Source organism: Littorina saxatilis, linkage group LG1 (assembly GCF_037325665.1).
Source record: "Littorina saxatilis isolate snail1 linkage group LG1, US_GU_Lsax_2.0, whole genome shotgun sequence".
Classification (NCBI taxonomy): domain Eukaryota; kingdom Metazoa; phylum Mollusca; class Gastropoda; order Littorinimorpha; family Littorinidae; genus Littorina; species Littorina saxatilis.
This window is the reverse complement of record NC_090245.1, coordinates 71,573,799-71,598,209: the sequence shown is the minus strand read 5'-3', so window position 1 is coordinate 71,598,209 and position 24,411 is coordinate 71,573,799. Positions and strand designations below refer to the sequence as shown.

At 43.6% G+C, this 24,411-nt stretch overlaps 1 protein-coding gene across 1 annotated transcript; it reads left to right on the top strand.

Annotated features, from left to right (window-relative positions):
- The first annotated feature begins 1,759 nt into the window (after nt 1–1,759).
- LOC138977754 (probable ATP-dependent RNA helicase DDX49) lies at nt 1,760–23,605 on the top strand. Its single transcript, XM_070350380.1, has 12 exons — nt 1,760–1,955; nt 2,759–2,882; nt 3,723–3,808; nt 7,191–7,312; nt 7,702–7,880; nt 8,318–8,458; nt 9,142–9,294; nt 11,359–11,456; nt 13,911–13,985; nt 21,710–21,798; nt 23,031–23,102; nt 23,435–23,605. Exons 1-12 carry the CDS (start codon nt 1,841–1,843, stop codon nt 23,576–23,578), a joined length of 1,398 nt encoding a protein of 465 aa, XP_070206481.1. The 5' UTR covers nt 1,760–1,840; the 3' UTR covers nt 23,579–23,605.
- The last annotated feature ends 806 nt before the right edge of the window (nt 23,606–24,411 follow it).

Below are 24,411 nucleotides of genomic sequence, written 5' to 3'. Positions count from 1 at the left end.
ACAGTCCGTCAATATTGGGTACTAGTGAGCATGCAGATATCACTACACCCCCCCCCCCCCCAAGGAAAATAGAGATAGAGAGAGAGTAAAAGTAGTAAAAGACAATGTCATGTCATTATCATCAATTCAACGACGCCGGAGCCGCGTCATCATTAGCATCAACTGATTATCATTAATAATATTCAGGGCCGGATTACCGGGGGGGTTATGGGGATTGCGCAACCCCACCCCCCCCCTAGCCTAAACATGTACCTTACTTATTTAATTTTTTTTTATTATTGCTTATTTTATGCCGTTTCATGCAAGGAGCGACCATTTTCCTATCTCAGAATATGACCTACCCATCAGCTTCAGGGGGCTTTGCCCCCTGACCCCCTCAAGGGGCTCTGCCCCTTGACCCCGTCCAGGGGCGGACGACGGGGGGGGGGGGGGGGGGTGTTTCTAGGGTTTCCGGACCCCTCCCCCCCAGCCAAAAAATAAAAATATTGAATGAGGTATGCATTTCTTTATTTTACATTGAGTTTCAATTTTTGGGGTATTATTCAGTGACAAAATCTGCTGCCTGAAACTGGTAATGATCATCCTCAGAATGCACCAGATTGCACCATTTTGCATCCTTTTTTTCAAAATTTTCCGGGGGGGCATGCCCCCGGACCCCCCTAGCTTTGCGCCTTCACACCCATATCTTCACAATATACTTTTGAACCCCCCCCCCCCCCCCCTATAAAATGAACTGATCCGCCCCTGCCGCCAGGGGGAACATCCCCCTGGACCACCACTGGCAACCCCCCCCCCCCCCCCCTAGGCCCTCCTCTTAGCCTAGTCCGGCCCTGATATTTGTTTTTGTTCCAAAATAACTGATAAAGTTAAGCATTTGTCCCTCTCCTGAAAAGTTGGAGTCGAAAATACAATAAAACCGTGGCAGCAAAAATAAGTTGGTCAAGAACCGTAGGACAGCAGCGAACTACTGACAAGAAACAAAATTCAGAAAGAAAAATAGTTCATATTCTTTACAAATATATTGATTTGTATGAAAATGTAAAAAGAAAAAAAAGTGAATGTGGCAGAAAAAAAAGAGTGTAGTCCGACTTTATCGGACGGGCTGCCAACAGACGCCCATTCACGGGCGCGATCCCACTACTGCGCGACACGGAGACTTTTGTCTGCTGTGTTTCCACCCTGGACCGGTTCGTCTCTCCTTAGTCAACCTGGACCCCCGGAGCTCCCCCCAAGGGCCCATATTGATGCCGGGCTTAGTGCGGACACCCGATCGACATGGCACGCCTGCTGACAGGGCCCCCGCCCTCAAACCGTTCCCACTCTCGGTCTCCAAGTAACTGGATTACAGGAGCACGCCACAACTCCCAACCGACAGTTTCATGTTCGCTTATGGATATAAACTAAGCCGTCGAATAATGGTGTATTATTGAGGAGAGAAAATAGGGGAGTGTATTTTTCAGATTGAACTACTTCGTTTTGACAAAAAGGGCCTATAGTCTGCAATATTTGCAAAAAAAGAAAAGATTCTTGACTGAGCTGATGAAATCCACGTCACGTGGCAACTTTCGTTCTTGGTTTACGACATACGAGTGTTTTGACCTTTTTTTTTTAAATTATTATTTAAATCGTTTAATCTATCTTACCGATCGCGGTTCTCAAATATGAAAGAATCTAATAAGGTTCCATTATCTAAATTTAAAATTGAGTATTGAAAAGGGAGATACAACTTTTTTTTAAATTTTACGACATGCTAACTTCCTGCTGTCCGTTCGACTTCCTGCCCATGTGAGGAATTGTTGACAAGTATTCCACAGTCTGGTGTGGTTTTTCAGCAACAAAGATGGCAGGTTTTGCTGAGTTGGGGCTCGATGACTGGTTGGTACAACAGTGTAAATCAGTTGGACTCAAACAACCAACACCCATTCAGCTTCAGTGTGTAGAACCGATTTTACAAGGTAATTATATGTCCATACAAGATCATCTGTCTCAGTCACGTCAGTGTCTCACTCACTGTCTGTCTTTCAGTTTCATTAGATTCAGAATTAGATCTCTCTGTCTCTCCCCAGTCCCCCTCTCTCTCATTTTAGTCATTATCTCTCTCCCTCATTCACACACATTCCGTAATTGTTTTCAGCTTCGTTGTGCAAGTGTCACCCATTGTATTACTGCCACAGTATCAGTAACAAATACTAAGATAACAATAGTAACTAACATTGAAGTTTCGTACAGATGTGTTGTTCTTTTTAGTTTCTTAATGATTAATCTTCTGCTTCCATGAACTGGTTCCTTTTTGGACGTTTCAAGTTCAGCGAGTAGAGTTTAAGTAGAGCTGGATAAAAGGGGTCTGTGTCTGTGTGTGGCCCAGGCTCACACATACATATATATAGACCTATATACACACACAATTCTGTGGCAATCAGTGTTGGACTCAAATGGCGCTGGCATTACAAGTACATGTACTACTACCACTAAGGTTGGTCTGGAAACATTCCAGTTAAGGAGCTGCAGAGGAGCTCCATATTGGGAATTTATTCCATTGAGTGATGGTGCATGGAAAGAAGGTGTTACATATGGAGGGGTGTGTCATTCTGTTTTGAAGCATTTTCTCATTGGTTCTGGAGCTACTCTGATAATTTATCTCATCACATTTTCATGAGGGCACCATGCATCTTCTAATCTTAGAGGAAGGAATAGTAGAGAAAAATATATTATATCAGTTACCTGTATGTGATATTTTTGTTTATGTTACAATTGTCAGGGAAAGACTGCATTGGGTGTGCCAAGACAGGCAGTGGCAAAACAGCAGCATTTGCATTGCCAATTTTACAGAAGTTGTCAGAGGATCCTTTTGGGATTTTTGCACTAGTGCTCACACCAACAAGGTCAGGATATATTTTCATTGGCTTTTTTCACCTTTAGTTTCAGAGAGCCATAATCATACTATTCATAGTCATTAGAGTTGCATGCTTGTATGTGTGAGTCTTGTGTAGTGGCCTGCCTGCATTTAGTCTACCCTCATTGGCTCAACTCTACAGGCTTAAAGGTTATACACGCAAGCAGATGTACCTCCTGCTTATCAGGAAAGTTGCTGCATGTTTTTTGTTACACTTTTCTCTTTGACATTCTTTTAATGTAAAAGCATAAAGGTGACAAACAGAACGTCGAAACAAACTTTGGACTTGGTTGGAAATCTTATAGAACTACATGTGTACATAGACAATTTATCCTGGACCGCCAACTAGCTCTCTCTCCGCTCTTTCTCTCTATCACGAGGTAGCGGCCTCTCGCATTTAGGAACCTACGCTTACAAGCCTTTCAGAAATCAGGGAGACGTGATATCCGGTGTCGATTGTAAACATGGACGAAGTTGCCGAGGTAAGTTCTGAAAATGCTAAAATAAACTCAGCAAAAGTGCATATGGAACATGTTTTTCGATGAGTTTTGTTAAGTTTAGTTTGGAGTTTTGGAAAATCCAGTTCATTGTCACCTCCCATTGTCACACATAACTGGAGCGTGCTTTCTTTTCACTGTCTTCGAATCGCTTGCCTTTCAAACCGGACGCGACGCGCCCCTGAAAGTCGAGAGTCGTAACCTCGAAGGGTCACGTGACGAGTTGGCGGTCCAGGCTATTTGGTCTATGATGTGTAGAAGAAAATTGGTAACGTTTTTCTCACACTCACAGTAATAATTTTTTAGTGCATGTTTTTTTCTTTCTTCTTCAGAGAATTGGCATTCCAGATTGCTGACCAGTTCAGAGTACTGGGAAAATCCATGGGTGTCAGAGTCACAGTCATCACCGGTGGCATGGGTAGGTCACTTTCTTTTGATACATGGCATCTAGTAAGAAACAACGATTGTCTCTGGTTTCATAATGTTATTGTAGTTGTTCACTTGTTGTGTCATCATTTATTAATTGATAATTTATTCATTTCCATGAACACTGTGACATCGGATGTTTTTGATGGATTGTGCTCACACTGCTCCTCCTCCTCCTTCCCTCTCAATTTAAAGGCATTGTATGGAAACAGTCTAGATATATATATATATATCCCATGACCTCCCTTCTTTGTCTCTGTTACTTCAGTATGGGTATATATGTTGTATTTTTATAGCTCAATAAATACATCATGGACTCCAAAAAATATATGATAGTGCAGATTCCGATTTGGGCAAAGAACTACTTTCCTCCCGACCTTTGACCTCGCGCCGAACAATGTGACACATTTGTATGAAGTTCCAAAATCGTATTGCACGGCTCAGAAAACCATATCAGTTGCACGCAAAAATGAATCTCAGAACTGATCTGATGTATGAGATGCAATAAGCAAACGTTTCTTTCATTATGAAAGCAATGCAGGTCGAAAAAAACGAACATTCAACTTACAAGATAACCAGATGCTAGCGAACCAAAACAAAAACACGAGTACCCTCCCTTGCATCGTTAGCAGACGACTTTTGAGAATCTGTCAGACCGTCCTTACCTGGCACGGTTGGGCTTCGCTATCAAACATCGGCTGTTTCACGTGTTTTGCGAGCAAGTCTACTCTTTTGTCTGGCTCTGCAGTAAGTCCACATTGGCGATGAAGGTATCCAAGAACTTAACATGTGTGTATTTTTCCGTAATCCAGTCATATTCCTTCAAAATGCAATCAATCGGCGGTGACAGACGTGTCGGTCGCGTTTTCCTCACACCCATACCAGTTTAAGTTCATCCATGTAAACACACTCGCAAAACAGTTTATCACGTAGACATTTCAAATAGGGAGCAAATGGTTAAATCTAAACCTACATATTTGTTCCCTAAAATTTGCTTCTCTGTCAATAAGCCTAATTACACACGTTCGAGAAAAACAACGTGGAATCGATTCTGAATCGAGTAAGCCAAATGGGTCCCAAACCCGTTTCGCCCGTTCTGCCGACCTGAAACGCAAAACAAAAGAATTGTGCGCTTCAACTAAATTAATTTCTATACGACTTCATTACTTTCTTGCAACTTATGAACCTTTACTTAAAGCTTTTAAATGGTCTGAAAGTAGTGTTACCGCGTACTTATCGATGCACTCATTCGTTTTATTTTTTCAGCGACGGTCATTTAGTTTAAGGTTGCAAAAGGGCTAAGTCTCGCTGGCAACACTGTTTTACCCTGCACAGATCGCAACAGTGCCGCTAGTAGTCTACACTTTGTGTTTGATGGTAGAATGGGATATACAGATTACAACACGAGTGGTTTTTGAGTCACTTGAGAAAAAGTGACTCTATGTAATCGGTCAGTGTTAGTCTGTCCGGCCGGCCGTCCGTAGACACCACCTTAACGTTGGACTTTTCTCGGAAACTATTAAAGCGATCGGGCTCATATTTTGTTTAGTCGTGACCTCCAATGACCTCTACACTTTAACGATGGTTTCGTTGACCTTTGACCTTTTTCAAGGTCACAGGTCAGCGTCAAAGGAAAAATTAGACATTTTATATCTTTTCTCGGAAACTATCAAAGCGATCGGGCTCATATTTTGTTTAGTCGTGACCTCCAATGACCTCTACACTTTAACGATGGTTTCGTTGACCTTTGACCTTTTTCAAGGTCACAGGTCAGCGTCAAAGGAAAAATTAGACATTTTATATCTTTGACAAAGTTCATCGGATGTGATTGAAACTTTGTAGGATTATTCTTTACATCAAAGTATTTACATCTGTAGCCTTTTACGAAAGTTATCAGAAAAACAAGGGAGATAACTAGCCTTTTCTGTTCGGCAACACACAACTTAACGTTGGGCTTTTCTCGGAAACTATAAAAGTGACCGGGCTCAAATTTTATGTGAACGTGACTCATTGTGTTGTGAATAGCAATTTCTTCCTGTCCATCTGATGCCTCATATAATATTCAGAACTGCGAAAGTGACTCGATCGAGCGTTTGCCCTTCTTGTTTATATGGCTTGTATTTCAGTCAAGACCCAGCGGGAATATCAATCGAGAGCCACTCGCCAGAGGCTCGTGTCTCCCGATGATATTCATCCGCTGGGTCTTGACTGATATATATATACAAGCCATATAAAAAACCACTCGTGTTGTAACCTATACATATATATATATATATATATATATGCGGGCACAGTGGGCTGGTGGATAAGACATCGACCTGCTAATCGGAAGGTCGTGAGTTCTTCTTCTTCTTCTTCGTTCATGGGCTGAAACTCCCATGTTCACTCATGTTTTCGGATGGGTGGGATTTTACGTGTATGACCGTTTTTACCCTGCCGTTCAGGCAGCCATACGCCGCTTTCAGGGGAAGCATGCTGGGTATTTTTGTGTTTCTATAACCCACCGAACTCTGACATGGATTACAGGATCTTTTCCGTGCGTACTTGGCCTTGTGCTTGCGTGTACACACGAAGGGGGATAGGCACTAGCAGGTCTGCACATAAGTCGACCTGGGAGATCAGAAAAAATCTCCACCCTTAACCCACCAGGCGACCGCGGCCGGGATTTGAACTCACGACCTTCCGATTAGGAGGCCGATGTCTTATCCACAAGGCCACTGCGCCCGTCGGTCGTGAGTTCAAGACGCGGCTGTCTGGTGGGTTACGGGTGGAGTTTTTCCGATCTCCCAGGTCAACTTATGTGCAGACCTGCTAGTGCATTAACCCCTCTTGTGTGTAGACACAAGCACAAGACCACAGTAAAAGATCCTGTAACCCATGTCAGAGTTCGGTGGGTTATAGAAACACGAATATACCCAACATGCTTCCCCCTAAAGCGGCGTATGGCTGCCTGAATGGCGGGGTAAAAACGGTCATACACGTAAAAAACAAAACACTCGTGCAAAAGTATGAGTGAACGTGGGAGTTTCAGCCCATGAACAAAGAAGTCTAGATTTAGGAATGTAGGTTTAGCCCATTATGTTTTTGATAAAATGTATTAAACACTGTTTTTCCGATATATTCAACTGGCAAAAATCAAGTTGCCTGATCTATCCAACCTCTGGGTGCTATTGTATTTTTCTGTGCAGAAGAAATGTCAGCTAAAGTGTGCTTGCTTGCAGTTCGGTTGTGTATCATTGCTGTTGATGATAGTCTGAGTATAGGTTTTGCACACTATGTTTCTGAGATAAGGTTGTTCATGCCCGTCTGTAAAGTGGAAAAAAAGGCAATTACTCATCAAGGTACTAATAACCGTTTAATTTTGTTCTGTACAGACATGATGAAGCAAGGACAGGACCTGTCTGTCAAGCCACACATCGTCATCTCCACTCCTGGCCGTCTGGCCGATCACATTGACAGCTGTGACACCTTCAGCCTCGCTCGCATCAAATTCTTGGTCAGTTGCTTGTGTGTCTGCGTTTGGGGTGGAGGGTAGGGTGTCACTCTCAGACTATTGACAGGCAAAACAGAATGACAAAACACATTGAGCAAAAACTGGTCATTTGGTTAGGGTAACTTGTCAAACAAAGGCGAAATAACATTGCTCACTCTATTTGATAGGGAAAACATTTCAAACTGAATCAAAGCAAGTAGGATTGACCATTTTATTTCCGCTGTTTTGAAATTGTAACTGGTAAAATAAATTTCTGGTTACGCTAAGTGTTTCTTTCACCAGAACAGTTATAGATCAGAGCTAATCTTGCTAATATTTTCAGATGTTGTGACCAATAAATTGTGGTTTTCACATTCTTAGGCATTAAAATAATACTTTCTGTCTGTACAAAGGTGATGGATGAAGCTGACCGACTTCTTGACGATAACTTTGGCAGCCAGCTGGAGACCATTCTGAAGATGCTGCCACCCAAGCGCCAGACATTGCTTTTCTCTGCCACAATGTCCTCCACACTGACCGACCTCAAGGACTCTGTGCTCAACAAACCCTTTATGTGGGTCCAGGAATCTGAGTGAGTCTGATCTGATGATGAAGGGGATGGAATGGAGATGTGTGTAACTAAGAATTGCAGACAGAACTGTGCTACTAGACACCTCATGCCAGTGATGCATGGAGATGTGTGTAACTAAGAATTGCAGACAGAACTGTGCTACTAGACACCTCATGCCAGTGATGCATGGGATGTCTGGCTGTGTTTGGTTGTCTCCCTTTAGTAGATCTCTCCATCTATGTCTGTTTTGAATCAATGTTGTTGAACTTTCTCATTCTTAAATAACACAACTGTGCCTTAAACAATATATGATGTTTGGTGGCTTGGAACATATGGTCTTCTGTTTCAGCTTTATGGACCGAGAGCACAGAGCTGCCATCTTAAATATAAGTTCAGTAAGTTTTCATGAAAAGTGTTAATAAATAGTGCTTCAGTTTACGGATGAAATCTTTTTGCAGGAGAGCAACAGTAGACGAACTGAACGAGGAGTATGTGCTGGTTCCTGCCTCCATGAAGGATGCCTACATGGTCCATGTGGTTGACCGCTGGACGCAAGAACACCCTAAGTCTTCTGTTATCATATTCGCATCCACTTGCAAGTAAGATATAACAGGCACATGTTCATGTACTCAGTTTAGTGAATACGTTTTGATCTGTAGTATTTCAGTGCTTGCATTGAAAACGATCTTATCTTTTCTTTAAAGGCATACTAACGCACTCCCGTGTTTACAAAGTGTAGTTTGCCCACAATCGATGTCAAACGCACCATAAGACCATATAATGACGATACGTCACCATGCGCGGACCATAATACATGCATTACAGCTTGTTCTAGCCTCTGAAAAAGTGAGGATGTCAACAAAGCCGCGGTGTTCTCTCCCTTGCATCAACGTTACATGTGTTGCCAAATCTATAAATAGGACGATCCAGATCAAAATGAAAATTCAAATATCTCAACATTTAAGGGGTCCTAGACCACAATATTTTGCAGGGAACTTAATTTAGTCTGTCTCCAGCTGTTGGTAAAGCAATTAGCGTGTATAGTCATCGAGTACATATGGCTTTAAAGATGACATGTTTACTGTTCATTTTTGGTCTGTCTGTCTATCTCAAGAATACAATATTTACACAAGGATTGTTACAGAGTTTGTTTTGATCTTCATAATTTATTCATTAATTTGTTACAGAGTAGTTTTAGCAGATCCTTCAGATGAAATTTGGCTTGCTTCAACGTTCACAATTCTTAACATTCAAATGTCATCTGGTGCCAAACCTTGTTCAGGTACGCACAGATTCTGGGCATGATGCTGGAGAAGCTGGGGTTCCCCTGTGCCGTTCTTCACTCCATGATCCCACAGCGCTTCCGTCTGTCTTCACTCTCAAGGTTCAAATCCAACCAGATCAGGATCCTCATCGCAACAGACGTTGCCAGCAGGTGAGCAGATGGATTGCGTTTGTTTAGGCTTTTTGTCTGTTTTTGCTTTTGAATCTGGCTGATATTTAAAATTTTAGTTTTTGGTAAAGACGATTGAAAGCCTTGCTATTAAGGATCTGCTGGCTTTTGTTTTTCATTTGAACTTTTCCTTGATTACACCTCAGCGAAAAGCCTCGCTATAGTATCAAAAAACAAGAGGCGAAGCCTTCAAGGCTCACGTAAGAAATCGACAAACAGTAACACAAACTCAATCACTCCGTCACACATACACACACACACACACACACACAGTAAGCATAGGTGACACTGTGCAAGAAAGCGAGACACTAGATCTAGATCTGTCTGTCTGCATGTAGCCTGTAACTTACAGGGACACGACTGCCAACTAGTCTCGGCCCGCTCAAAATAACAATGACCGAGACTTTCAGTAATTCCTTTGCGTGACGTCTAACCCTCTTACGTCATAATGTGACGTCTTCAAATGTTAAAGTTTCTATCACACACACACACACGCACAGACAGACAAAAGTTACGATCGCATAGGCTACACTTCCGTGAGCCAACAAGAAAGGTTCAGTTTATGGAATGTTTAATTGTAGACAAAACAAAACATTCATAAGAACTATCTGTTTTTGCATTATCCTTGTTAACCCCTTCACTGCCACAGTATAATAGCCTTTTGGTATTGCTGTGTGCCAGGCCAAAATTCAGTTTTTTTGGGTAGGTTCACTAATCTGTTCACTGCTCATTCATTTATTGAGATATCTCTGAGATATTTGGCATGGTTTTTTTTAATACCCTTGGCTATCATGTGATATCAAAATAATAGGATTTTGTTAAAAATGTTTTTGTAAATATTGATATAATGAACATTTTTTTTTCACAAAACAAACAGTTTTCAGACACACACACATACATTGCAGCAGATAAAACAACACAAAACACTGCAAAAACAGGTGAAAGTGTATAATGAAAATGAAGTCAAACATCTGGTACTCACATTACAGCCATCAAAAGTGTTCTGTGTGGTAAATCCATAAATGAATAAGGGTACCACGCCCCATTCCTCGGCCACGCCCCATTCCTCGGCCACGCCCCATTCCCCCGCGAACTCGAGCCCCTCCCCTAACCACGACCACGACCTCTCACGACAGGAGGGGGTACGGTACTTGTGCTAGGAATAGCATGGTCAGAAACTTTGGCAGCATCAGACTCAGTCTCGAAGTCACTTTCAGTTTCCATTTCGAAGTTCGAGTCATTTTCGTCTTCATCACCCACAGCCTCCGACAAAAGAGGGTGGTGCTGGTTGCTGTCTGTCTCATCGTCGTCGGAATCGCTGTCATCTAGTCCTCCTAAGTCTTCATCGCCACTATCATTGTCGTTCAACACTTCTTGCAGAGCTTCTAGCGCACTGTAGCGCTTGAAGACAGGCCTGCGGGTTGAACTTCGACTTTTGTCCGCCATCTTGAATACGATTATAGGTCTGGAACTTTCTCCGAGTTTTCGTCACGTGATACGAACTTCTGCGGACGGTCCAAGGGAAATCACTACTTTTTAGCAACCCTATACTAGAGCTTGGACCAGTTTTCCACGCTTACCTCCCATTTAAAATTTCAAAATTTCGCCGACACAAATCCCACGTACGAGATACGGTTATGGGCGTACGACAAACCGAAAATGACCACGTATCACGTGCGGGGTGTACAGTGAAGGGGTTAATAGTACAAAACATCTGTGTGGTTTTTTTTTATCATAACTTTTTGTTTATTAGGCCTTATGCCTACTTCAGTGTGCATGGAGTTGCTCCTAAACTCTATTGCTGTTTTTATGGAGCCCTTCTTTATCGGTTCCTCTGTTTTCTGTTCACAATGTCTGTTCCCATTAACCTAAAAACTATATGTTCATAAGAAAGGAACATCTGTGCTTTATCTTTCAGCTGTCTTCAGACTTTGCAATTTTCTCCTTTTAATTTAAAATAAAACGCGTTGTTGTAGCAACACACTTTTCAGCATCAGTGTTACAGATTAGATGTATACATGTATAATGGTGGTGCCTGTATTTCAGAGGTCTGGACATCCCAACAGTCGATCTGATCATCAATCACAACATCCCTAACAGACCCAGAGACTATGTCCATCGGGTGGGTCGCACAGCCAGAGCTGGTGAGTGTTAGTAAAGTAGAATTAAGGGCAGGTGGGCCAGTGCAAAATTGACCAAATCGTTCAAAACACTGTTTTGGGTATTTTAGCAGATTATGTTTCCATAACATACCTATCATCCATGTGTGTCAGTGTTTTTGTCAAAAGTGTCCTATTTATCTGTCAATAAAGACAAAATGTGAACATGTGTGGCATTGATTGTCTTCTGTAGTCGATATTCCCCCGCCAAAAAATGTCTCATTTCAAAGGCTAGTTACGGCTTTGTCCTCAGCAAAACAGTGCATTCACGACATACGAAACTGCGCAGCAGCTCTTGACCTATAACATGACATCAGTGTTTTGATGAATGTTCCATTCACTCAGCCACTAGTCCGTTGCAAAAGCAGCAATCGTAATCGAACGGAATCGAACGGAAATGTCCTTATTTGGAAGGTACTCGACATCCATTGGTTCGTTTCATAAACCGAAATCGGGAACCAGTTTACTTTGTGAGTGCGCATGCTCAGCTTACAAATTTTGCATACGGAAACTACCGAAGAGACTCTCGGCCATGACGGGAACACCCGAAGTTCACTCGGTTTTACAACATCCTGGTTACACATCAAACGATCGGTGACAACCGAAAGCGAATTTTTCTTTGAGAAACAACCTTTGATACGATAACAATGGTTCGAAATAAGAGAGAGGACAATGTCTTTATTAGTTCGGTTAGCAACAACAAGTATTTCCGCTGGTACTAGGCCAAAGTTTGGATTCTGCCGGTGTTTCCGATACAGAGGAAAGCTTTGATCTCCACGCAGATCCACAGGTCGCCATTTCCGAACACGCCATGCATGGCGCAGACTTTTTACGTCTTGCAACTGGCTTGCTTTGCGCTGAATTTGAGTCAGTTTCTGAGCAGTATCTCCTCGACAAGCAAGTCGAGCATTTGCTACGCAAAAAAACAAAAACAGGAGAAAGTATCCAACATCAGTCAGATTATCGGTAATGTTTGCTGGGTCTGCCATTTCACGAACGAAACTGGATCAGCAACTGTTTGTATCAATCTGCACTTTCGTAAATTCCGTCACTGTCACTGTGTCATTTTCTTCACCGCGATACACAGTTCATTGCGAAGAGCTTCCTCAGTAAATCGTTCAGATTCCACGTACGATTTGTTGTCAAAAAACAACTCAAACAAAAGTTTCAAACTCATCATCCTCCATCTTGCTTGTCGAAGCACTAAAGTACTGTATCGATGTAAAAACAAAAGCAGAAAACTTCGACCAACAAATTCAGCGCATAAGACACGACGAGATAACGGAAGGAAAGAAGCCTCGTTCTGGCTCAAGTAAGTTACCGTTAAAAATACCGTTATTCGCATGCAAATACAAACGAGAATCGGGTCATTGATACACGTTTAGCGCTGGGGCAGTATCCCCATGCTGGTTGACAGAGGGAAAGAAGGGATGGACGCATAAATTCTCTGCTGGCGTGCTAAAGGCTAAGTAGTTTGCAATTCAAATAAACTAAGCTGTTCATTCATAACACAGTTTTGTCCTTGTATGTCTGTTTCAATAGTGTTTCTGTGGTGTTCAATCTTCAATGTCGTTTTTCTCAGTTCAGCCATTTTGCCTACGGTTACGTCTTGAGTTACGCGATTTCTCTGGCTGTAATTTAGCTAGAGCAATATTTTCTTTTGTAGTTTGTGCAGAATATAACATTCTAGGGGATTACGAAGGGATTTTGCTGAAATTTTATTATAGTCATATCCAGATTATTTCAAAAAATAATTTCGCAAGCGTTACCCTAAAGTTTGACAGTTGTAACAAAGAAGTGTTCCTAACTCCAAATATAAATATAATAAACAAGATCTGCTTCGTAATCCCCTAGAGCATACCCAGAAGGATAAAATAAAACAATAATTAGAAGTGTGACAATCACATCTGATGAAAATCCGTGTATCTCCTGTACTCCACTTTTGTCTGTATTTTGACTGTTTTTGTCGCGTAAAACAAAAACCAGCAACCGCAAATACAAAACATGACTATTGTTTGTCATCATTTGTTCATTTCTTTCATAAAATAACATTTAGACACAATAGAACATTCAAAATAAAAAAAAAGGTAGTGCACTGGCCCACCTCCCCTTAAATAGCAGAATTAGGCATTTCATCACATTCCAACCATATTGTGCTTTGAAGCTGTCAGTGACAGAGATGTACATATGAAATGTTTGAATAAGACAGTTTTTTTAAGTTATTCAAAATCACCAAAACTTAATTAATGATAAAAGAAAAGGAAAACTTGAGTTTCTGCCCTCTAGCGCTTTATATCAGATTTTAATTTGTGTCTCTTTAACCAGTCATTGTTTGAATGTGACTTGATATGCACAGCCTTGTAGCAAATAAAGCTGAAGTCCTTTTTTGTTTGTTTAGTTTTTGTGTTATAGATATATTTCACGATTTATTCTGTCCAGGTCGGTGTGGCCAGTCCATTTCCATGGTGACAGAGTTTGACGTCAAACTTCTGAAGGCGACAGAAAGCTTCATCAGTAAGTAGCTAGAAATGTTATTGAATCAATTGAATAATTTGAATAATTACCACATCTCTGTTAGTTTATTTGGAGGAGAAAAACAGCAGTCGCCCTACTGTACGTCAAAAATCAAGAAGTGTTTTTTGAATTCTTTATTTTAACCCAGACTTTCCTGGTGTAGGATGTTTTCAAGAAATAATGATTAAATTGCATATCTTAACCCGACTCATATATAGCATTAACTTCAGTTTAAGTGCTAAGACGCTGAACTACGCTTCACCCCAAAGGGGAAGTAACCCCCTAAAAAAGAACGGCCTTGCCCTATAACCCATGTTGGACAAGAGTCAAGGTCATACCGTCACTTGACTGATCACGCGTGACTCCACCGCCGCCATGTTGTGAAAGCTCACTCCCACTTCAGCCTCCGAGACGCTCGGACGCTTTTTACACTACGCTACAGGCTTTCAGCCTAGACTGTCTTCTAGACAGTGTTTCACCCCGTTTATCAATCAATCAATCAATCAATATGAAGCTTATATAGCGCGTATTCCGTGGGTACAGTTCTAAGCGCTTGTCGAAGAGTTGTCAACACAGGACTAACAAAGAAACTAACATCTACAGACGGACACGAACCCTACCACACACTAGCAAACCCTGATAAACATACAACAAACAACTGTTTAACAACAATGTACACATCAATAGCTAGGTCCAAACAAAATAATATTAAACACAAAGAAAACACCTCTCACAGAGCACAGCACAAGAATGTCTTTTTGGGCACAACACATCACGTTGAACATGAAAGTCGCAGCCAGCTACGGGAAGAACTGAGTCTTCAACCTACTCTTGAACGCGTCAAGAGAGGGGCTCTGGCGAAGCTCAAGCGGCAGGGAGTTCCAGACGGAGGGGCCCGCGGAGGGAAATGCACGCTGACCAGCAGATGCGAGTTTCGAGCGAGGGATGTGAAGGCGGAGTGGGTCAGCAGCAGAACGAAGGGGACGGTCGGAGGGCTGGGTGTACAGGTCCAGGGAGAATTGAAGGTACTCGGGAGCAGAGTCGTTGAGACACTTGTAGACCAGAGTGGACAGTTTGTAGGAGATTCGGGTGTTGACAGGTCCCTGCTTTTCATGCACCAGTTTGGGTGAGCTCGTTCTATTTTGTTTGCTTTTGCTTGCGTTTGTTTCTTTCTCCGTGTTTCGGTCTGATTGTTGTTTACCATAACTCAGACTGTTTTCTCAGCAATGGCTGACAAGAAGAAAAAGAAACCACAGACTAGACAGGTAGCTGCTGACGTTTCACCCTTTAAGGTTTCGCATAAAGAAAAAGGCAAAGGCACTATCGTTTCTGTTCTTGACCCATGTTCCCAAACAACAATGTCTGAAGGAGGTTAAAAGTAAGGCTACTTCAGCCAAGGTCTAGAGACGCAGTGGAAAAGATAAAACTTGTGTTAGAGAGGATTTTTCTTCCCTTTTCGTGACGTTTTCGTCCCAAATGAGCAATATGTTTGTGCAACAACAGCAGCTTGCTGCGGATTTGCAGGCCAGTCGTCAAGAGTTACGCTCGCTCCCGGCGGGATTGAGCGACGTGGCTTCGTTGTCACGCATCAGGGTTCCGCCTTCATACACAGTCACTTCGGCTGACGTGCACACAGAGGAGGAGGCTGCTTCAGATGCGGAGCGGTTTCACGCTCTACAGGTTTGTCAAGTTCACCGGTAACCAGGTTTTCTGGTGAAAGTGTTCAAGTTGGGCCGGAACTAGTAGCTCCCCCGCCGAGGCTGGGGAGTGAAAGTTTGACTCTCCCGGAGGCTATCGCTCTTAGTAAGCGGAACTCACGGGGGATCAACACCGGACAACAAGTTGGGCCGGAACTAGTAGCTCCCCCGCCGAGGCTGGGGAGTGAAAGTTCGACTCTCCCGGAGGCTATCGCTCTTAGTAAGCGGAACTCACGGGGTGTCGACACCGGATAACGAGACGGATATACACACGGGCAGACTAGCATGTCTCCAGTGAATGTATACAGTTCTCAACTTCCGCCCTCTGGGCAGGAAGCTGCTTTTTGACAGGCTTCGCACTGGTTTTTCGTTTTGCAGACAGCCTCGTCCTTGGAGGAACAATTTAGCGACGCAGCTAGTCACAATGACTTTCAGTGTCCAGCCTCAGCAGGATCCGAGTTCAACGAGTCTCACTCAGTCACTGAGGAGGAAGTCGATTTCAGGTTGTCACTCAAACTTAAGCCAGCTTTGGTTACTGCGGCTCAGGTAGCTGCCAAGTACTTTGCTGAAGGTGTGACAGCTACGACAAGCTCTGCGGCACCACCACCCTTCAGCGGTGGGTGATTTCCGCCCAGCACTTATGGAAACTCAGGAATTTTGTTTCAACGAATCTCCTTCCGTGGCTTACGAACTTTCCAAGGTTCTGGCTAGAACTTCGGGCTCGGAGAACAACTTGCCTGTAGACACTGTGCCTCTACTAGCGGCACACGGTCAGGCGCCTGTTGCTGCTCAGCCATGGCTTGCCTCAGACCAACTACGTCATATGAGCGCTTCGGTTCATTCCCGCAAGTTTGCTGTCTCCCGTCGGCATCACAGCCTTATTGGGACTTACGCTCTGCCGAGTGCACTGCTTCCGGTCACTCCGGAGCTGGCCAATCTTAGGGAGGATGGCTATCGTTTAGATAAAACATGCGCCTACTCAGAGGGCGCGCTGCTTGGTTTGGAGGAGACGGGAAGATATTCGCTGGAACTTGCGTCTCTCTCAGAGACACTTCTTCGATCCCTTTCGCGTTCAATCGCGTTGTCCTTGGACCCTTTCGAATTCCGAAACGACGCGAGCGTTAAAGACTGCTGGCCTCTTTGGCTAAGGTTTCAGGCGAGCAAATGTTTGTCGCGGCACGTTTATACGCGCATGCGGTGTACACGCGCAGAGACTTCTTCTTGTCTGGTTCCAAAATTCAAAATAAGTCTACTATAGACTTGCTCAAGGCCTCTCCTTTCGCAGAGGGAGCTCTGCTCGGGCAACCCTCTCTTGACGCACTCGACAGGCAAACTCAAAACACCAAGGACTTCACAATTGCCAAGCTCACTCAGCATGGTTTCGCTAAGCCACAGGCCAAGCAACAGGGTCCTCCTAAAGCTTCTTTCACAGCTGCTAATCGTGGACGCAACGCACAGCAATCCCAATCCTTTTCTAGAGGCAGAGGTGCACCTTACCCCAAGAAGAAGCCGTCTTTCGGCAACTCTAGAGGGTCGGGTCGAAAGTCCAACCCCCAGTGACGGGGCCCCGAGCTACTCATCCCCACGGCCCCCACCCTTTTGGTGGCGGGCGGCCCCTCCCGGGCCCTTCCTTGCTGGATACTGCATGTAAACAGTCAGTGGATTGTGGGGATAGTACGTTCGGGGTTCAGGCTGCTCTGGAAAGAGGGAAAAGCACCTCTTACAAGAACACCTCCCGCGTTCAGATTTCCGGCAAAACCAGAGGCAAAGGTCACGATTCAGTTAGAAATTGCTGCCCTTCTTCAAAAGGAAGCAGTGGAAGAGGTTTTGGACCACAACTCCCTGGGTTTTTATGGGAGAATCTTCATAGTCCCAAAGAATTCGGGAGGGTGGCGGCCAGTTTTAGACCTGTCCCCTTTAAACAGATTTCTCAGGGAGATTCGGTTTACTATGGAAACTCCCTCTTCTATCCGGGATGCACTCAGACCAAGGGATTGGGCAACGTCAATAGATCTGACGGATGCTTATTTCCACATTCTCATGCATCCGTCAGACCGGAAGTGGCTCAGATTTCGGTGGGCAGAAGAGATTCATCAGTTCAGGGCACTCCCTTTCGGCCTATCTCTAGCCCCTTGGGTTTTCACAATGGTGACACGACAACTTTGTTCTCTGGTCAGACAAAAAGGCATTCGCCTGCGTGCATATTTGGACGATTGGCTTGTCCTCCATCAGGAACAGCAGACCTGCAGTCTTCACATGCAGGCAGTGTTACATCAGGCAAACGACCTCGGTTTTCAGGTCAACCAGAGCAAATCAGAACTAATACCGTCCCAAAACTTTACATTCCTAGGGATGACGTTCGATACGGTGACTTGGTCAGTACGTCCTTCCCTGAGAAGAGTCAACCAACTTCAAGACCTGCTCAGGTCTCTCAGATCACAGAAGCAGGCCAATGTCAGGGTCTTGGCTTCAGCTCTGGGACAGATGGAATCTATGGCCACACTCATTCCTCTGGGGAGAGTGTGCAAGAGGCCTTTTCAGGCAGCGCTCAACTCGGAATGGAACTCGGCTTATCAAGGCTGGGATGTCTCTGTTCAGATACACAGCTGGATTGGGCAGGCCACACAACAGTGGCTACAAACAACCTTGTTTCTGGGAGTTCCTATTGTCCTCCCACCTCCGGAGGTAGACATGTTCACAGACGCGTCTCTGTCAGGCTGGGGTGCTCATCTTGCACACCTCACAGCCTCGGGGACTTGGTCAGCGAGTCAATCTCAGTCCCACATAAATGGGCTGGAATTGGAGGCAGCCTTTCTCGGGCTTCAGAATTTCTTTCCTGCGGTTGTCGGGAAACATGTTCGTCTACATACAGACAACACCACGGTGGCGGCATATGTGAACAAGCAGGGCGGGTCACGATCCCACACACTCTCAGTCAGAACTTGTCAGATCCTGCGGTGGTGCTCACAGCATCAGATCACTCTTTCGGCTAAGTTCTTACCAGGTCGACTCAATGTCCTGGCGGACGCTTTCAGCCGTTCCTCCAGCGTTCTGCACACGGAGTGGACGATCACCTACCACGCGCTTCAGCGATTGTGGGTACAGGTGTAGCGAACAGATCTACTAGAGGTTTCTCAAACCTCTAGTAGATCTGTTCGCTACGATGTTCTCCCGGAGACTACCAGTCTTTGTCTCGCCGTTTCCGGATCCGGAAGCATGGAAGACAAACGCTTTGGAGATCGACTGGACGGGCCCTGTGGCATACGCTTTCCCTCCATTTCAGCTGTTGGGCAAGGTACTCAGAAAAGCCGAAATTCTGGTGGCACCAATGTGGACAAGCTAACCTTGGTTTCCGGACTTACTTCGTCTCGCAGTAGGCCCTCCCATTCCTCCAGAACTAGAGAAGGGAGATCTACTCCAACCGCGCACGGGCGTACATCACGAGAATCCACGGGCTCTGCGCCTTCACGGCTGAAGACTGTGAGGAAGTCTTTGCGTCACTCAGGTGCTTCGGACAGTACCCTCGATTTGGTTCAGAAGGCTCTCAGACAGTCTACAAGTTCTGTATACACTTCACACTGGTCTGCTTGGGTGACATGGTGTACCAAGAATGGGGTTAACGCTACCTCTCCTTGTTCAATGCAGGTGGCTAACCATTTGTCATGGTTAGCCTCCCAAGGCAGGTCCCCATCATCTCTCAAGGTCAGGAGATCAGCGATTTCTTCCACTCTAAAACAATTGGGTCACACAATTTCTCTTGGTGGAGTTATTGCAAGCGTGTTAAGGGGCGCTGCAATGGATTTTGTCAGGGCAAAGACACCAGTCCCAGCCTGGGATTTGTTTTTAGTTCTAGAGTTTTTGAGATCTTCTGATTTCGAACCCTTACACTTGGCAAGTCTTCATAATCTGACACGTAAGGCTCTGCTGCTTACTTTCCTTGCCACAGCTAGAAGGAGCTGTGAGGTACACGCTCTCTCGGGCCTTCCCAAGGGTCTTTCCTGGCAAAATTGCTTAGGCACAGTTAATAATTGTCTTCCATACCCGTGTGACTTGGAATAAGGCCGTGAAAGGTAAATATGCGCCGACATGGCTGCAATCTACTGGCCGTATAAAATTTCATCTCACACGGCATCACTGCAGAGCGCCTAGAACTGTACCCACGGAATATGCGCGATATAAGCCTCATTGATTGATTGATTGATTGATCGAAAGTGACGGTTCTATCACACTTCGTTTTAGGCCTGATTTCTTGGCAAAAAATCAAAACCCTCACCATCCTTCTCCCTTAATCAGGATTCCGCCTTTATCTACCATCCTAGCATCAGGAGACCCTGACATGGCAAATTGTCCAGTTAGAACACTCAGCAGCTATTTGTCTAGGACTGCTTCGTTAAGAGCTAAAGAGCAAAAACTCCTTTTCATTTCACTCAATACAGCCCGGAGCAGAGACCTGTCACGGGTTACCTTAGCTAGGTGGATGTCTACACTCATTAGACAAGCATATGACTGGTGGCATAAAGAAAAAAGGGGGGGGGGGCAGTCTGTTCTCCCTCTGTCGTCTGCATGGGCCTCATCTTTGGCCGTACTCAAGTCAGGGAGACTGTCTGAAGTACTCGACGTTTTCATAAACTTTTATTTGCGTGACATTGCAAGTACGCGACAAGATGGGACCAGCTCCTTACCGGCTATGGTGGCCGCAGGGCAGGTTCTTCCCAGATCATAGAGTAAGTTACCCGCCACCTACATTAGCAATCTGCTATATGTGAGTCGGGTTAAGATATGTAATTTAATCCAACATTTTTGAGTCACTTGAGAAAAAGTGACTCTATGTAATCGGTCAGTGTTAGTCTGTCCGGCCGGCCGTCCGGCCGGCCGTCCAGCCGGCCGTCCGGCCGGCCGTCCGTAGACACCACCTTAACGTTGGACTTTTCTCGGAAACTATCAAAGCGATCGGGCTCATATTTTGTTTAGTCGTGACCTCCAATGACCTCTACACTTTAACGATGGTTTCGTTGACCTTTGACCTTTTTCAAGGTCACAGGTCAGCGTCAAAGGAAAAATTAGACATTTTATATCTTTGACAAAGTTCATCGGATGTGATTGAAACTTTGTAGGATTATTCTTTACATCAAAGTATTTACATCTGTAGCCTTTTACGAACGTTATCAGAAAAACAAGGGAGATAACTAGCCTTTTCTGTTCGGCAACACACAACTTAACGTTGGGCTTTTCTCGGAAACTATAAAAGTGACCGGGCTCAAATTTTATGTGAACGTGACTCATTGTGTTGTGAATAGCAATTTCTTCCTGTCCATCTGATGCCTCATATAATATTCAGAACTGCGAAAGTGACTCGATCGAGCGTTTGCTCTTCTTGTATTAGTAAATTTTGATTTGATTAATATACTTACCCGACTCACATCGTTAATACCCTCCCTAAAAATGAACAGATCACTTCAGTGGGAGTGAGCTTTCACAACATGGCGGCGGTGGAGTCACGCGTGATCAGTCACGTGACGGTATGACCTTGACTCTTGTCTAACATGGGTTATAGGTCAAGGCCGTTCTTTTTTAGGGGGTTACTTTCCCTTTGGGGTGAAGCGTAGTTCAGCGTCTTAGCACTTAAACTGAAGTTAATGCTATATGTGAGTCGAGTAAGTATATTAATCAAATCAAAATTTACTAATAAAATTTTGGATTTCCACATATACAGTGGAACCTCTCTTTTAAAAAAAAACAATTTAAGAATTCCTCCCTGTGAACGCCTTGTTTCCTCAGATTTTCTGTTCATAACCTCTGTAAAGTTACCCCCATTTTAAGACTCCCTCCTTTTTAAGACCTGGTTTTCTAGAGTTCTTAAAAGGAGGGTTCCCTGTGTAAGAAATTCCACTGAGAATATAAGGGCTTTTTTGAGTATTCAAAAGGTTTGCTTAAAAAGATAGGCTTGTATGGCTTGAGTACTTGTATTCACTCATAGTTTACTTGTAGTTGGCTGTGGCCTGGTCTAACCTCATATTTTGTTTGCAGACTCAAAGATGACAGAGCATCCGACAAAGGAGAAAGAGGTTCTGGAGATCTTTGAGGAAGTGTCCGTGCGAAGAAGGGAAGCAGAAATTGTGAGTTTAGATAGTGGACTTTATGTGTATGTTTTTGTGTGGGTTTTTTTAAAGGTTGAGAACACTTTCATTGTACGTTTCATCATTGAAAAAAAATCTGTCTGGTTATAAAATGACTTTTTCAGACAACAAAAATAGTACTGTGCATCTTGGAAGCATTAAGCTTGCCGTGTGAACTGAGAAAAAAACAAGTCGCGTAAGGCAAAATTACTACATTTAGTCAAGCTGTGGAACTCACAGAATGAAACTGAACGCACTGCATTTTTTCACAATGACCGTAGTCCGCCCCTCGTGCAAAAGGCAGTGAAATTAACGAGCCTGTTTAGTGCGGTAGTGGTTGCGCTGTGCTGCATAGCACGCTTTTCTGTACGCTTTGTTTTAAATTTCTGAGCGTGTTTTTAATCCAAACATATCATATCTATTTGTTTTTTGAATCAGGAACCGACAAGGAATAAGATGAAATTATTTTTAAATCGATTTTGGAAATTTTATTTTAATCATAATTTTTATATTTTTAATTTTCAGAGCTTGTTTTTAATCCAAATATAACATATTTATATGTTTTTGGAATCAGAAAATGATGAAGAATATGATAAACGTAATTTTGGATCATTTTATAAAAAAATAATTTTAATTACAATTTTCAGATTTTTAATTACCAAAGTCATTAATTAATTTTTAAGCCTCCAAGCTGAAATGCAATACCAAACTCCGGCCTTCGTCGAAGATTGCTTGGCCAAAATTTCAATCAATTTTATTAAAAAATGAGGGTGTGACAGTGCCGCCTCAACTTTTACAAAAAGCCGGGTATGACGTCATCAAAGACATTTATCGAAAAAATGAAAAAAACGTCTGGGGATATCATACCCAGGAACTCTCATGTAAAATGTCATAAAGATCGGTCCAGTAGTTTAGTCTGTATCACTCTACACACAGACACACATACACCACGACCCTCGTCTCGATTCCCCCTCTATGTTAAAACATTTAGTCAAAACTTGACTAAATGTAAAAACCACTTGCATCGGTCTCGAATAGCAATATCAGCTGAAGAGACGATAACAAATAATAGCCAATTAACCAGCCATCAGGAAACTGACTGGACCAAAATGGGGAGCAGGGATGGGCGTTCCAGTCAGTTGCTTCACTGTGAAATTACTTCACTGTGAAATTAGAATTATTGATATTGAAGTGAACTGTTACGTCATGTGAATTGCATGCACATTTTTCAGAGGCTGGATGAACAGGACTTTGGTGAGAAGCGCGATATCAACAAGAGGAAGAAGCTGATACTTGAAGGAAGAGTAAGTGGGTTGTGGTATGCTCATAGAACACCTGAAAAGTGAATTAGCTTTCAGTCAGAGGCGCTGTTTGCTCTAACATGAATGAAGTAAATGTACTTGCCATTTTGATACCCAACAGAACGTTTTTGGGCAGAGCTTCATATTCGTACTTGTGAAGGATCATGCATGCTTAAAAGGGAGAGCAAGACAGACCGAGATGAAGAGTCAAAGAGAGACAGAGAATGTTTCTGTGACAATGTTAGTGTATGTGTGTTAGTGTGTGTGTGAGAGAGAGAGAGAGAGAGAGATGTAGACAGACAATTGTAAAAATGGCCACTAAAACTATATTTCAGGACCCAGAAGAAGAAGAAAAGCAGAAGAAGAAACAGAAGAAGGATGATGGAAAGTCCAGGGAAGATGTTCAGAAAGAAAAGCAGCTGAGGAAAGACAAGTACAAAGCAAAGTTTGCGAAGAAGAAGAAAAAAACTACAGCGTAAAAGTGACCACTGTGGTAAAACTTGGGGGGGGGGGGGGGGGGGGGAGGCTTATAAAGATGGGGGGGGGGGGGGGCGTGTTACAAAACAAAAGAATACCCATGATACAAATGTGATGAAACTGATATTTTACATAATAATGTTGTAACACTGCATTTTTGTCAAGGTGTTGCACAGTGTTGGGGGATAAATATTGCTTTGTTGAACTTTGGTGTTCGTGTGATGGAAGCTGACATGGGTTTTGTACATGTACTGTATGGAAATCTTTATGTACGTGGGTTGTTTCAAAAGTTTGTAGCCTGCATACGAAAGAGGTTTGCTAGAGCTATGAAATTTGGCACACATCTGCAACTCCCTTGCAGAAAGTAACACACAAAATACCAGGTATGTAGTCGCAACATACAGGACGTCATCAACGGTAAATGTGGTCTTCCTAAAAACAAAAACGGACATGATGAATTGCCAAGCGGCACATTATTGTGGACTTCAAGTGCCAAACATTCATGAGGACACTGTGAAGGTTTATAGGGAGTAGGCGCTTTCCTTAGCTATGGATTTAAAAGCCGCAGTTGTGAATTGTTTACATCGCAACAGCTAGCTTGCATGCTGGCGTACTGATTTTGGAAAACTACTTTCATCTGGTCAACTTTCCATGGCGTTCTCACAACCGGCGTAAAATTGATGAATAGCATTCTCTAGTTACAGTCTGGCCCCTTCCAAGAAAATTCACCCCAAAAATCCTTTGTTATCCCATAAGGTTAATGCCATGACTGTCCCTCCTGTCTTGGCCCCCCTTGTCTTCTTTAAAGAGGGCGAGTCCCAGTGCTTCCACTGCT

What these genes read in the sequence shown, in the direction of transcription:
- LOC138977754 (XM_070350380.1), top strand. Translation starts at nt 1,841, where the DNA reads ATGGCAGGTTTTGCTGAGTTGGGGCTCGATGACTGGTTGGTACAACAG. An exon ending in TGTAGAACCGATTTTACAAG is followed by an intron (nt 1,956 to 2,758) that starts GTAATTATATGT and finishes TACAATTGTCAG; the next exon opens with GGAAAGACTGCATTGGGTGT. An exon ending in ATGTGGGTCCAGGAATCTGA is followed by an intron (nt 7,881 to 8,317) that starts GTGAGTCTGATC and finishes ATCTTTTTGCAG; the next exon opens with GAGAGCAACAGTAGACGAAC.